The sequence below is a fragment of the Lineus longissimus genome, chromosome 13 (genome assembly GCF_910592395.1).
Source record: "Lineus longissimus chromosome 13, tnLinLong1.2, whole genome shotgun sequence".
Taxonomy (NCBI): domain Eukaryota; kingdom Metazoa; phylum Nemertea; class Pilidiophora; order Heteronemertea; family Lineidae; genus Lineus; species Lineus longissimus.
The window spans coordinates 996,697-1,010,691 of NC_088320.1; the positions used below are offsets into that span (position 1 = coordinate 996,697).

The 13,995-nt window shown below is 42.6% G+C and overlaps 2 protein-coding genes across 7 annotated transcripts; one reads left to right on the plus strand and one right to left on the minus strand.

Annotated features, from left to right (window-relative positions):
- Positions 1–126: 126 nt before the first annotated feature.
- Positions 127–3,832, minus strand: LOC135498298 (leucine zipper transcription factor-like protein 1). Its single transcript, XM_064788553.1, has 8 exons — positions 3,731–3,832; positions 3,377–3,498; positions 3,080–3,277; positions 2,708–2,834; positions 2,347–2,493; positions 1,917–2,090; positions 1,643–1,746; positions 127–1,343 (listed from the first exon to the last, which is right to left on the minus strand). Exons 1-8 carry the CDS (start codon positions 3,731–3,733, stop codon positions 1,322–1,324), a joined length of 897 nt encoding a protein of 298 aa, XP_064644623.1. The 5' UTR covers positions 3,734–3,832; the 3' UTR covers positions 127–1,321.
- Positions 3,833–4,000: 168 nt separating this feature from the next.
- On the plus strand, positions 4,001–13,547 carry LOC135498271 (eukaryotic translation initiation factor 4B-like). Of its 6 annotated transcripts, none has more exons than XM_064788499.1 (14): positions 4,001–4,022; positions 4,506–4,649; positions 5,182–5,384; positions 5,652–5,759; positions 5,996–6,134; positions 6,443–6,910; positions 7,190–7,295; positions 7,695–7,789; positions 8,005–8,221; positions 8,412–8,566; positions 9,439–9,908; positions 10,033–10,256; positions 10,452–10,518; positions 10,793–13,547. In XM_064788499.1, the coding sequence occupies exons 1-14, from the start codon at positions 4,007–4,009 to the stop codon at positions 10,847–10,849; spliced, it is 2,469 nt and encodes an 822-aa protein (XP_064644569.1). In that variant the 5' UTR covers positions 4,001–4,006; the 3' UTR covers positions 10,850–13,547. The 6 variants fall into 6 exon arrangements, with proteins under 6 accessions (XP_064644569.1, XP_064644570.1, XP_064644573.1 ...); XM_064788500.1 differs by having other exon boundaries at positions 8,412–8,554; XM_064788503.1 differs by having other exon boundaries at positions 8,412–8,503.
- Positions 13,548–13,995: the final 448 nt, after the last annotated feature.

Consider the following 13,995-nt stretch of genomic DNA (forward strand, 5'->3'; position numbering starts at 1 on the left):
TCTTTGAGCAGTTCGTCCCCATGTTCATTGCTGGGTGGTTGTGCAGTGGAACAACCAGTCCAGTGTGGTTAATCTTACTGTCCTCGAGCCATTCCCTTTGATGATATGTGACTGCCCTCAATAGTGTCACTTGGGATAGCTAACATGGAAGATGCAGTGGGTCCAAAGAGAAGAAATTCTGCCCCCACTAAGGTTACTGTCACTGAGAAAGATAGGTAGAGGAAAGGCAGCAGAAAGAAAAAGTAAATGTTATAAATTTACATATTTGTTGTTTATTTCTATCAGAAATATTGCAGACGCTACTTTGACATGTACAATATTTTTGTAATTGTACTATACATATTGATAATCAGATTTACAAACAGAACATCTTAAAACAGCATATGACTTTGAAAGCGGGAGCAGCCTTGAAAGGATGTTGACATTCTGTTGGCCTTTTGGCCGTGGATGATCACAATGTCAAACTTCCTAAGACTGAGGCACCCCCCATCGATACCAAAATCATCATCTACATGTCATGGCATGACCAATGCCACTGGATTAACGTGAAGAGCAAAGCCAAGTTGGGACCGGCAGTGGATCATAATTCTACATTTTACAATACAAGACGTACATGTAAGGCCTAAAACAGTGAAGCCCTTGAACTGTGGCAGTGGACACGGCTACCTCACTGTACTAACTTTACCACAGACTATCTGAACAAAAGCCAACAGATGTATTTACTCACACAAACACCAATTTCAACAAACTGTGCAATAGCAGAAATTCTATTGCAATAATGGCAGGTTCTCATTTCACAACCAGAATTGTGAATACTACGCAACAAAGGCTATTTCAAAACTGATCAGTCACTTCTACTGAGGTCAATATTGTACTACAGCAAGAAGACCAAGGTTCTGGTGGGAAAGTCGGCTATATGCAATGGACGGAAAAACTAGTCATAATCGGCAGAATATAGTAGAACATGAAAGATTAACTAAAGAAAGTATACGTAACTCCATTTATTGAGGATTTGGACACAAAATCAGTGTTGTAATGGACGGACAAAAACAAATCTATAACAAAGGATCCAGGTCACTGAAGCCGGTATTATAGTACCTGATTCTAAGAGTTTTCACCACTCTCACATGTAAGGTTGGAACACGATTGTCTATATTTACCATGTGAACCAGATATGCCCCGAGGACAACATGGAAATGATTCACCAGGGTAGAGCCCCTCTCACAGACTCAGTCCATAAATGTTGCATGTAACACCTACATTTTGGGGCCAACAACTCGAGTTCTATCACATGAGGAGAAATGACAAGAACTGCATCCAACTAGTCATCTAAATCTTCATATCTGGAAAAGAGAAAGACAATAGATGAGAAGTTGGCAACTGTGTAGGAGACAATGTCACAAGTATCCATCAACAAGCTCGGCTTTATTCCTCTGAAGAGTGCACGGCTTGATCGGATCAAAAGACATGATCTCTGGCTGGGTTTGATTTTAGTAGTGGTCCTGTTGCTCAAGATCACCTCATTTCAGGGCAGGCAACTTGTCTGAGTATAGTCAACATCAGGTTAAGCTCTTCTTCATGGCCTGAAAGTCTATAAATGGGGACAGGGAATGTTTTTATGGCCCAAAGACAGTTATCTTACTTCATCAGTCTTCGCCGTATATCCTTCAACTGGTCATTCTTAGTTGCCAACATACGCTTGAGATTCTGGAATGGTTTGGTCTGACTGACTTTCTTCTCCAGTTCCTGAAAATAATACAAAGGAAATGTCATTTTCCAGTTTTCAATTCAACTGGAAGCTTGCTTACTTTGAACTACGCAAGTTCTCCAATTCCGTTCATGCAGTTATTTGCAAAATCTGTGATAATAAAAGTTACACCCGTGAAAATTGTCACTTTCCTGGAACAGATGCATACCTTTTCTGCCATCTCGAGCATGGCTTTGATCTTCAGCAGTTCATGTTTCGTGTCAGTAAGATCTTCCCCAAGAGCCGCTGCACCTGCTTTCCCAGAGGCCGCATCTTTATCCATCTGAAGCTTCAACCTTTCAAGTCGTTTACGGAGCTCTTCTGGGTCTTCATCACCTGCATCCTGAATGTGACAAAAGCAGTCTTCTTTTGGTAACAACTTATAGCAACACTGGTAGAGCAAGGACACATTTCTGAGCTGAGGCTTTTGCCATGTCCACAATACATGAAGTCTTATCAATGTGGAGGAAAACACTTCAGTTTCAAATACCAGCATTGTCTATACCACTCACACACATAACATTATGTTTACAACTGGTTCTTTTAAATGTTCACTTCTTAAATTCCCTATTCCTTCCTCAAACCAAGAACAGACCTACCATATCAAGCAAGCCCAATTCTCTCCTCAACTTTTCAAGGTCTTTTGATAATTTTGTCTTTTCCTTGGCAATGCCCAGAGCAGATGATTCAGCAAGGCGCATGTATTCCTTTAACCTGGCATTTTCGTCTTGCAGTCTTTGAATTTCCTGGAAAAAATCCAGAAAACACATAAAATTGCTTGTAGGACAACAGCAGTGCCTGTCAACCATGTGAAATTTGTAACATAAACGCGTTTTCAAGAACTGGAACGCCATCAGCATCATGGTGGAGACAGATGAATGGAACATACTGTCACATGTGAAATCTGCATTTTGTAGCAAATACGGCTGTAAAATAATGGGTTATTCATAGCAGACATACCATTTGAAGTAACTGAGTGCTGCCTGATTCATTCAGAGGTTGTAATCGGAGAGGATTGAATTCTGTGTCTCGCTTAGCACCCATAAATTCTTGCTCCTCAAACTCGGCAATCTGTCGGAGTAATTCTCTGAAATAAACCAGAGAGATGGAGTAAGGTCACAGTATGCTTTGACAAAGACAAACCACCAATGTAAGCGACTTGGGTTGAAGATGGCTCAGGGAGTGGGGGAGATTGTAGTCATCCCTGATACCTAACGGAAGGGAGCGGAGCAGTGTAGTGGGTTAAATGGTATGAACTTTAAACTCCAACTAATTTGTCATTTGTGGAAGAGAGGTCCGACTTGTAAAAGGAGAGTTTCCTAATTGACGTACCGATTTTCTAACTCTGATATATCAGCCGATTGTTTCAAGTGCCACTTCTCCGCCTGCTGGAATAACTGTCGTAGCAGGAGGATGTTTGTGTGGGATGAATTGAGCAGCTCGGACTCGACCTCGCTCCGTACGACAGCAAGAAGACCATCCAACATCTCCTCAACCTCATCTGTGGTGTAGGTTTCTTCTGCTTCAAGCCTACAATGAGAAATAAACAGAGGTTATTTTGTCAGCCTTCCTCAAATATGATGGTTACACATCAAAGACCACAAGACATAAATCCTCAGTAATGTTTACCTGCTATCTTTGAGATCTTTGAAGCAGCCATCGACGGAGCGTAGCCTCTGTCCTCTTTGGTAACGGGCAAACCTCAGATAATTGAGGATTTCACTGTGGTGATGCTCATTCACACCTAAATTCTGGAAATGACAAGGAGACTATTAAGAGAGAAGAACACAATGAATGATGATGATGAACAAGAAGACAGTTCATGAATGACTCAATGATTGAGTTGCAAGCTCCAAGGCAAATTTTCTTCGACTTGTCAGTCGTTTATTTGCAAATAACAATGATCTTATAGAATTTTTTATAGTACCAACACATTCTATAAACATTTATCTATATGCACAACATAATCAGACAGATAAATACCATGTTTGTGGATTTTAGAGGCGATTTTTGGACGGAATTTTAGAAAATATTTTCTGAAGTTGAGTCACGGAAATGACGTCACGTTGTCAGGATTGGTAAAACAGCAGATCAGAAGTTAAGTATCTTCACTTCAAATAAAGCCTTAGTCATTAGATATGTTGAAATTAATACAAAACAGTTAGTTGTTGGACTGGAACTGGTTGAAAAGTGGTGAAAACCTCAGATTTTGAAGTTTTAGACCCGTCATCCGGGCACTTCACCTTCTCGCAATCCAACATGGCGGCTCAACCTAGTGAGTGGCATGGACACCCGCGAAATATTTCGCTTTCTGCAGCCAATCCTGGATTATGAAATAAATAATTAAAGCAATAGTAACAAGCCAACAAGAGGATTGAACATATAAAATACTTGCATCACTCCAAATACTCATTCAGATGCATTTTATCACCGTTTGAAATTACCCCTTCTACTATACTTGCCACATGTGCACATGCATTGGACAGTGTAGTGTAAATGTACAGGGCGATGTACAGAGCACGACGCGATGTGCATGATGATGTGTTAGTGGTTTGAACTGAACTTCCAAGACAATCCATGACCGGTGCAGCACACCGCTGGCCGACTCTTGAATGTTATGTTGATGTCGGACGTACACAGTTCACCAGTAGGCAGTAGCGTCTCTACAAATATGAATGTGATGTTCAGTCGTGATGGAATGTTCGATGAACTAGGGCCCAATTATTCTATTCTATTAAACGAAAATGTTTCTTTTCAGCGGCTACCGGAAAAAAGAAACAGAAAAAGCAGAAGGGTGTGACCCTTCACCTAAACGAGTTTTTAGATGAAGGGGAACCCGGCATCAGCTTGGTCCTGCAGAACAAGGACTGGGCGGCAGAAATGGAGAATGAAGAGGGAAACGGTAAGAGTAATAGGTGATTGATAGGTTGTAATAATCTATGGAAATGGTAAGAGTAATAGGTGATTGATAGGTTGTAATAATCTATGGAAATGGTAAGAGTAATAGGTGATTGATAGGTTGTAATAATCTATGGAAATGGTAAGAGTAATAGGTGATTGATAGGTTGTAATAATCTATGGAAATGGTAAGAGTAATAGGTGATTGATAGGTTGTAATAATCTATGGAAATGGTAAGAGTAATAGGTGATTGATAGGTTGTAATTATCTATGGAAATGGTAAGAGTAATAGGTGATTGATAGGTTGTAATAATCTATGGAAATGGTAAGAGTAATAGGTGATTGATAGGTTGTAATAATCTATGGAAATGGTAAGAGTAATAGGTGATTGATAGGTTGTAATAATCTATGGAAATGGTAAGAGTAATAGGTGATTGATAGCTTGTTATAATCTATGGAAATGGTAAGAGTGATTGGTGATTGAGAATAGCCTGGTTGACTTATTATTCATACTTGATGTTTCTCCTTACTCCAGATGACTATTACGATCCTTACGGCAGCTCCTCTAAGCCAGCGATCAGCAGGACACAGCTGCCAAGTGCACCAAGATCTGCTCGTCAGGGCGAGCTATACGACGTTGATAAACTGCCCTCTAAACCGCCATACACAGCATTTATTGGGAACCTCCCTTACGATGTCTGTGATGACGAAATTCAGTGCTTCTTCAAGAATTTACCGGTAGGTGTCAGATATGTCAGAAAAAAGCATTTGCATTGTTCTGAGCTGTGAAATGAGGAATACCACATAGAGAGTGCAGATCTTGGATTACTACATCCTGTATCACCCAATTGGGAGATGTGATGATTATTCAAATGTTGTTTATATTTGGATGCTTCTGTCCCACTTTCTCCTACTAATAAGTCAATAACCGTTGGTGTTGATGTCATCTTGAACTGAAGCATGATATCTTTGGGATTCATGGTGATTTCTTCATTTATCTTCCAGGTGAAGTCTGTGCGTCTTCCCAATGATGGAGGGCGATACAAAGGATTTGGCTATGCCGAGTTTGAAGACAAGGCGTCCCTTATTGAGGCTTTAGGTTTCAATGATGAGGTAAGATTGCAACTGAATGAGCTAGCAGTGTAGGACAGTGCCGGTTTTCCGTGTTTCTCAATCACTTCTTTTCCTGGCAGTGAGAATGTCCTGGTTCTTGCACTCCGACTGTCTATGGGGTTGGAACCAAGGACCTGTTGATCTCGAGCCAAGAGTCCTAGCAACTAGGCCAGCATGGCTATTGTCCCTTTGCAGTGTTTAGAGTTTCTCTCGTGACTAACGATTATTCATTTCAGATGATGCGAAACAGGAAGGTGCGTGTTGATCTTGCTGATCAGAACCAGCAGGGAGATGAGCGTGGCAGCGGTCAAAATAGTGGTGGTGATCCGAATAGGACAGATGACTCTGATTGGAGGAGAAAACCAGCAGACGATGGTACGTAAAACTCGTTAGATTTAATTAAAACAGTGCTGCTTTGTAAGACCAGAGTCTTTCTATACAAGACTCTGTATAGAAAGACTCTGGTAAGACGCACAACCCATTCAGGTCGCTGGTGCCGATGAAATCTATGAATTAGTTCCATGTTAGTTGCCAGATGCCTTAGTTATTGAAATTTGAGAAATCTGTCTTCTGCTTTATTTTGGTACTGGCAGTTTGCCTTGATCAAGTCTCATGTTGGGTTGCTCACATGTTGGAGACTGGTGTTGATGCCTCTATGTTTGTTTCATGATTTGATTATTCAGAGGGTAGTAGTCGAGGTGGCAGCAGCTATGGCCGTGATGATCGAGATCGGGGATTCAGCAGAGATGGTGACCGCGGTGGCTTCAGCAACCGAGACAGAGATGGAGACGATTCAAAATGGAGGCGAGATGGTGACAGTGACCGTGGTGGTTATGATCGTGATGATCGCAACGGTCCACGTAACCGTGATGATGATAGACGCGATAATAGGCGGGGTTATGGAGGCGATAGAGATCGCGGTTACGGAGGCGATAGAGATCGCGGTTATGGAGGCGATAGAGATCGCGGTTATGGAGGCGATAGAGATCGCGGTTATGGCGGAGATCGTGATCGCGGTTATGGAGGCGATAGAGATCGCGGGTATGGAGGCGGACGTGATGGTGGAGATCGTGATCGGGGATACGGGGAACGAGATCGGGGCTATGGCGGTGGAAGAAGAGACGACCGATATGATGACCGTGATGGCGGAGGTACGCTCTTGAAATCAGATATAGGCTTATGTTCGTCCATTCAAAACATGATAACAAAAGGTGACTTGTTCCAAACCTCTTCCAGATAACATTGGGAGACTGAACAAGCATTGAACAGTCACGCATCTGAAACCTGTTTTTGGTTCACCAAAACAGGATGTCTTTTAACAACACGACGTGTGGCGGTTTGAAGGTTTGCCATTGATTGATGTTTCAAGTTCACATGAGGTCAACATGTGAGAATGAAACTAGGCTATATGAATTTGTTATTTGTTTCAGGTCGTCGGCAGTTCGGTAGTGGCTTCCGAGGGGGTGGACGCGATGATAGGTATAATTCAGAGAGATCATACAATGACAGATATAGTGATAGGAGAGGGGGCGACAGGTGAGTGCTGTATCGAGAGGGAAACATGGACACTTGGTTCACCAGGAGGGTCACTCGGGTTACTATGCAGCACTCATGGTTTACTCCTCTTTATTACCTTCTGACTCGATCTTCACTTGCCGCTCAGGGCGGCTCTTTCTCCCTTGTTCATTTCTGGTTCTGTTCACCAAAGAAAGTCGCGCAAATGGTATTTAGAAACTTGTGCCAACTGGTGATGCAGTTGTCAAGGTCTACGCAGTGCGCCATCTGTGGGATCAGTCATATCTGCTGGGTTTTTCTCTGGCCTGGCCCTCACGCCTACCATTTGATCCCAGACCATAAAATATAACACCTACCACAAAACTCCCGGTTCAGTCACTTGCTGCTCAAGAATCCATTAAATTGTTCTTGTCATTCCAGTTCTAGATATTCCTCGGATCGCAATGAAGACCGATATCGTCGTAATGACGATGATCGAGGTAAGCCTGACGAAGGTAGCCCTCCCACCGAACAAGGTAGATTAGTCTTTATTTTTAGAAAACGGTAAAGTGAAAAACTACGTCCTAAAGCTATATCTTCAGAATCTTGGTTCTTTTTTTGTGGCTCATTCTCGTGAAATAATGTCCTGAACTGGCCTAATGAGAATCTTTGTTGTTACCAGGTCATTAGTATTTGTCTTTGCGTTTACATGTTATTTGTAAGTTTTGCTCAGTTTGACATCTGTTTTCAGACGAGGGTCCTAAGGAGAGGCCACGACTTAATCTCAAGCCTCGTACTAAACCGATTGAGGAGGTCAGCAAACCGGTCAGTAAATCGGACGTTCCAAAATCTTCCATATTTGGCAGCGCAAAACCAGTGGATACGGCGCAGCGGGAACGGCAGATTGAGGAGAGGTTACGTAGACAACAGGAGGAGGAGGAAGAGAAGGAAAATAGAGAGAGAAAAAGGTAATCATCTTCTATTCACCTCTTACCAGGTGAGCACGTCTTGCGGTGCAGTTGCTCAAATTTGCCAAGGCCGTTTTGGTTTTCGACAACAGAGCTCTCTGACTTTGTCTGTCAGGTAGGCCTTCCATGTTGAGATAGAAAAGCTAACCTTTCTGTGAGGCTAATGACTTGCATATTCTTTTCTTGATAGAGATCGTGAGATGCAATATCGGGATATCCGATTAACGGAAGGTCCCAGGTCACATCGGTCAGATAGAAGTGACGAATCAACAGAGGAAAAACGTGAGTCTCGACGCGAAAGAAAGTCTAGTTCAGGTTCAGCGTCGGGGAAAGGTATGAGGACAGGTGAGACGCTGCCCCTTCATCCGCTGTAGCTCGAGCAGACATTGATTTAGAGCTAACATTGTGGTTTGGTGGCGTCTCTTTTTTTGCAAGCAGCTGATTGGTCGGATCAGTTCATGGTACCGTGACCGCCTGCTTCGGGTCCTGGCCCGGTTGTTCCAAACAAGTTGGTCACTAACTTGGCAATATCTTTAACTTGAGGTAAAGTCTCATTGACAAACCTGAAGGAGATAGCCCCGAGTGAAAGTTAATGTCAAGTAAGGGACCTTGGATGGCTTCCCTTTGAACACCAAGCCTCTGCTTGCCTCTGCTTTTGTGTTAAGTTAGCCTGTACTAGTAACCCTTGTGTGAGAATTTCCACTGCCCTTGGTATAAATATTGCACCCTTTTCTCATCAAGTTGTTCTGACGTCCTTGCATGTAGTCTCCATGACATTTATTGGCTTTGTTTTGCTACTTCTTTTTACCTGGGTGTTTTTGCCATTGGAGTCCTATTACTGCCATCTATTCCATGTCGCTATGGCCGATGAAATGTGGCAGTAATTTGCCACAACGTTTGCAATGGAAGGCAGTGATGCGGCCCCTGCTGTTAGTTGCTTTCCAACTCATATTTTTGTAGGAGTAGTGATAAGTGTTTTGTATTCATTCTTGGCTCAAATGAGTTCATTCATTTGGCCCTGCTAAGATAAAAGAAAACTGGTTAAAGAGTGTGCTCAGCTACCAGTGGTTAAGGAATTGCTTCTCAACTGGAGGTGTTGATGTCTCACCAAACACTGCAAGGGCAACCACCTGCACAGTGTTCTCGAGGCCTTCACATTTAATCTTGTTTGCCATAGAGCTCTGTCCATTTACAAACATATATTTTATTTCATTCAGTTGCGCCCCCACCCACGACGAGAAGAGACAGCGATCGTGAGCATCATCCGAGACGCGATAGTGAAAAATCAAATCATTCAGACGTATTTGAAGATGAGAAGAAAAGCCCCGTGAAGCCGATATCACCGCGATGTGATGAGCCGCCACCAAAGTTAGTTCCTGCACCGCCCCCAAAGGAAAATATCTGGGAGCGGAGAAAGACTGAGCAAAAGCCAGCGGATGCTCCGCCAAAATCCAATTCTCGTCCAGCAGAGGAGAGTAGGCAGGCCAATAATGAGCGTCCTCGGAATGATGATCATCGACATGATGAGCGCCGCACTCAGAATGATGACCGTCGCCGTGATGACGATCGTCGACGAGATAATTATGATCGCCGTGGTGATGATCGACGACAGGATAATGGCAATCGCCGTGGTGACGATCGCCGACGAGATCATGATGATCGTCGACAAGAACCTTCCAGTCAAAAGGTATGTTAGTCCTTGGTATATCAGAGATGCCAGCCATTACACCTGAGCCCTTAACCCCTGAACCACTAAGCCATCAGAGTCCTTTATTTCTACCATACCCTATGTGTTTATTTGTCTCCTTCAGCCCATATCTCCTGAAGCTGCTCCACCTGTGAACGCCTGGTCTCGTGGGAAACCTAACATCGAGGCCGACTCTTCAAAGGAGAATTTCTGGGCAAAACGCTCCCAGGAACGTGTGGATACTGATGATGGAGGACGTGGTGGTGGTCGCGGGGTGCCCCGTGGTGGACGTGGAGGGCGCGGGGGTTCCAGAGGGGGACGGGGTGGTGGCGCAGACAGAGGGGGAAGGTAAGTCCACAACAGTATGATGTTCAAGAGATGACCAACAGACCACACTTTATGACATGACCAGTCATTGAGAACCTCTTGGTCTGCACTTTTTAAAGGTGATCGTTTTATGCCAGATATATTTCGAAGTCATCTTGAAGTAGCTCAATTTCTTGTGGGGTTCCATATGCTAAAGTACTTGCTACTCTGTTTCAGAAGGGATGCGCGCCCAGTGCCCACATCTCTTGAAGATATGCCTAAGCTGGAGGAATCCAAATCAAAGGTAGGGATGTGGCTTCCTGACTGTCTTCATGATACCCTTGATGCGTAGTGACTTGGGCATTATGCAGCAATCTGTTGATTAACCACGCTTGATGTTGCTTTCTTGGTTTGGACTAGAAAGTGGAATGTAATCTGCCTTAAAAACTTAGTCTGAAGATGGATTAATTGATCCGTGGTGTGCCATACATGTAGTAACCACAGGAATGCACCCTTCTGCTTGGTGCAGCTACAGAAATGAAGGAAGTTACATGTATGATGTTGTTTTTCTTTTACAGGATTTTGCGGATTCAAATAAATTCTCTCATCTCGACGAAGACGTTGGCGCCGAATAGACGAATAGATTCTGTACGGTGATTGGTCAGATTCAGATCACATGATCTGCTGTATACACTGAGTATTACGCTGCAGAATTGGTTGAATTCGAGATATTTAAAATTGACTGCTTCACCAGACTTGATCTGGACAACCGATCGGCGATATTGTCTGAAATATGGAATTTATGGTTACAACTGAAATGCTCTGTTGTGCGCTTTATGGTGCATTGCTTTATATTCAAATTGATTGCATATTTGACAATTCAGAGAAACAGTGTCGATTGGGTTGTTTTTCACATGCCCCCAGTGCCTTCCAACAGAAATTGTCATCGTGGTCTTTGAGATCGTTTCCCGACTGGAGAGGGTCAAGGTATCACACGTTGGGGAAAGTTGACTTAGCAATGTTTCGAATGTGTACAACGGGAGTGTTATTAGTGTCAAGCTGGCAGATCAAGGGCTGCTATGCTGTCAACAGCAATATTTTGGTATTCAGTATTGTGGTAAAGATTGACCTCAGCAGCTTGGCTTAACAATCATTCTGGTTTACCGTTCAAAACACTTGACACATGTCGCCCATTGTCTTTCAAGTTTGTGGAGATTAGAGTTGTTTTGTTGAAAAAGTTATCGCTTTTGTCCACAGACAGCAACTTTTGTATTTTTGTTAAAATTTGGAAGATATGACATCTCTGGTCTTTTGGTTGAGAGTTAAAGATATAAATAAGTAGGTAAAGTAATGGCTTTATGAAAGTTTCCAAGAGAAATCATACCATGAGAAGTATTTTCTCTGCGTTTGGCTCTCAATCGTGCTGGTCTTGCCTTCTGGAATCAAAATAGTACGGTATTTAAAACTGACTGATGATGAAGATACCAGATTGCAGTTTTTGTTGGTTGACACTGGGGCTTGAAAGAGAACGACACGGCCTCTGCACTTCATTCAACACAATCATGAGAGATTCAGAAAATGTGATGTATTCCATTGTGAATGACCTTGAACCTGTCTAGGTTTTGAGTCTTGATAGATCACATATCGTCACATTGTAAATGATTTGTGTGAAATTTCCGATTTGATTGTTTGATTGTAATTGTCCTTGCCTCCATTTTGGCTGTGGATATGTATTCTTAATTATAATATTTAGGCAGTGCTGCACTGCGACCACTTATCTGTTGGTGTTCGCTGTTTAAAAACTGACCACTGCTTTGAAAACTATTTGCCAATTTTCAGTGTTGACGAATGAGGCACTTTCTGTTCAGTCGAGTGGCTACAATGCTTCATGAGCCGCCCCCCCCTTGATTTTGGGTGATGCATATGTGCTTACATTCAATTGTAGCGAGGGATTATGGAACATACTGAAAGAAACGAAACATATTGGTATCAACTAATTGAAAAGGTTTCTCAAATTCAAAACAATATCTACTACCTGTTTGTTGTTTCAAATCTGTGGCCAGTTTCTAAGCCGTATGTACACCATAGTTTTGCAGTTTTGACTGTATTTATTGTTAGTATAATAATAGCTTTTAGGAAGATGGTGAAGTCATTTCATTCAAAATGTATTGTAAAGGCTGCCTGCTCTTAAACACTTAGCGATATTTTACGGACCTTTTTACACTTAGTTACAACTGTTTTATTACGCTAAAAGAATTTTTTTTAGAAATCATGCTAACATGATCAGAAAACCCAGGAATCCCACTTTCATTCTTCACCGTGGGCCTTACACAAAGCTGAACTTAAGGGTAGGCAGTTCTAATGTCAGGGTGGGGAGGCCCTCATTCGTTCATATGGGTGGGTGCATGTTTTAATGGGCAGGGCACTTGAATGTGAGAGCCTTTCTGGGGGATTTTTGAATTCTGACAAGACCATGATGAGAGTGAACACCGGTCACCTTGTTGTGTCAGCTGTGTTTGCCCCTTCACACATCCAGTATACTTGATTTATCCATCTATTTCACCAGAGTCATTCGTAACCTTGCCATTTTCTGGTGGTCCTCGCTAGGGCCATCTGTGCTGGAATTTGGAAACTGGGACACCTTGACATATTAGAAAAAAGGTTCTGTGGAATCGGCCTGTTAGTGTATGATGAGATCTTTGACAGGCTGATCAGCTGATCATTATCCCAGACAGAGCCCTCAAGTCCTCAATTATTGGCACTTTATTGTAAATACTTATATCACATCTCAGTTATTTAGAACGAAAAATTAATTTTGAGAATTTTATTTGTCTAAATCATGTCATGTGACCACTCTGTACAGAAATGTGCACTTTCTGATAGGTACTCCATGTCATGTGATTTGTCAACAACATGGTGTAGAACACCACAGAATGCAGAGCTGTTAATTATTTGTTTTCATTTTGTTTAAAAGGGAGAAGATTTGGGCAAGTTTCAACTTGATCCTCTGAACAAGTTCATATGAATACATAACTCAGTGTGATTCTGACAGGATTCAAGGTGGTGGTCGTTCTCCACCTCGAATCCTGCATTGTCACAGAGTGTAAGACATGGATTGTTCTGGACATGAGCATTGAAGTCATTTCATCTGGCTTGGCAAGCCACTCTTGTGCATTTTGTATTGGTCATTGCATTGATGTACAGGTAAATCTCTGATGAAATCAACTTGATTGGAGACGAAGCCCTCCACCTATTTCTCATTTGTTATAGGACTGTAGCATTTATGAAAACTTGTAAATAACTTCATAAAATGGTTGGCTATCACAAAGTTAAGGATGTGTTGTTGTGTTTTCTGTCGACCAGTTCAGGTTGTGGTTGTGGTGTCTTCTTGTCCTTCAGTATGGCATTGCACATCTGTCATACCAGCAAAGTGAATGAGATGAGATGGTCACAACCAGACCAAACCTGGCTGCCATCTCCACCATCTTGCCAACACAGTGGTTGAGATAAGACAGTCACAACCAGACCAAATCTGGCTGCCATCTCCATCATCTTGCCAACACAGTGGTTGAGATGAGACAGTCACAACCAGACCAAACCTGGCTGCCATCTCCATCATCTTGCCAACACAGTGGTTGAGATAAGACAGTCACAACCAGACCAAACCTGAGCTGCCATCTCCACCATCTTGCCAACACAGTGGTTGAGATGAGACAGTCACAACCAGACCAAACCTGAGCTGCCATCTCCATCATCTTGCCAACACAGTGGTTGAGATGAG

What these genes read in the sequence shown, in the direction of transcription:
- LOC135498298 (XM_064788553.1), bottom strand. An exon ending in ATATCAGAGTTAGAAAATCG is followed by an intron (nt 2,835 to 3,079) that starts GTACGTCAATTA and finishes GGTTTATTTCAG; the next exon opens with AGAATTACTCCGACAGATTG. An exon ending in TGCTCGAGATGGCAGAAAAG is followed by an intron (nt 1,747 to 1,916) that starts GTATGCATCTGT and finishes TATTATTTTCAG; the next exon opens with GAACTGGAGAAGAAAGTCAG.
- LOC135498271 (XM_064788499.1), top strand. An exon ending in GAGAAAACCAGCAGACGATG is followed by an intron (nt 6,135 to 6,442) that starts GTACGTAAAACT and finishes TTGATTATTCAG; the next exon opens with AGGGTAGTAGTCGAGGTGGC. An exon ending in TGATGACCGTGATGGCGGAG is followed by an intron (nt 6,911 to 7,189) that starts GTACGCTCTTGA and finishes TATTTGTTTCAG; the next exon opens with GTCGTCGGCAGTTCGGTAGT.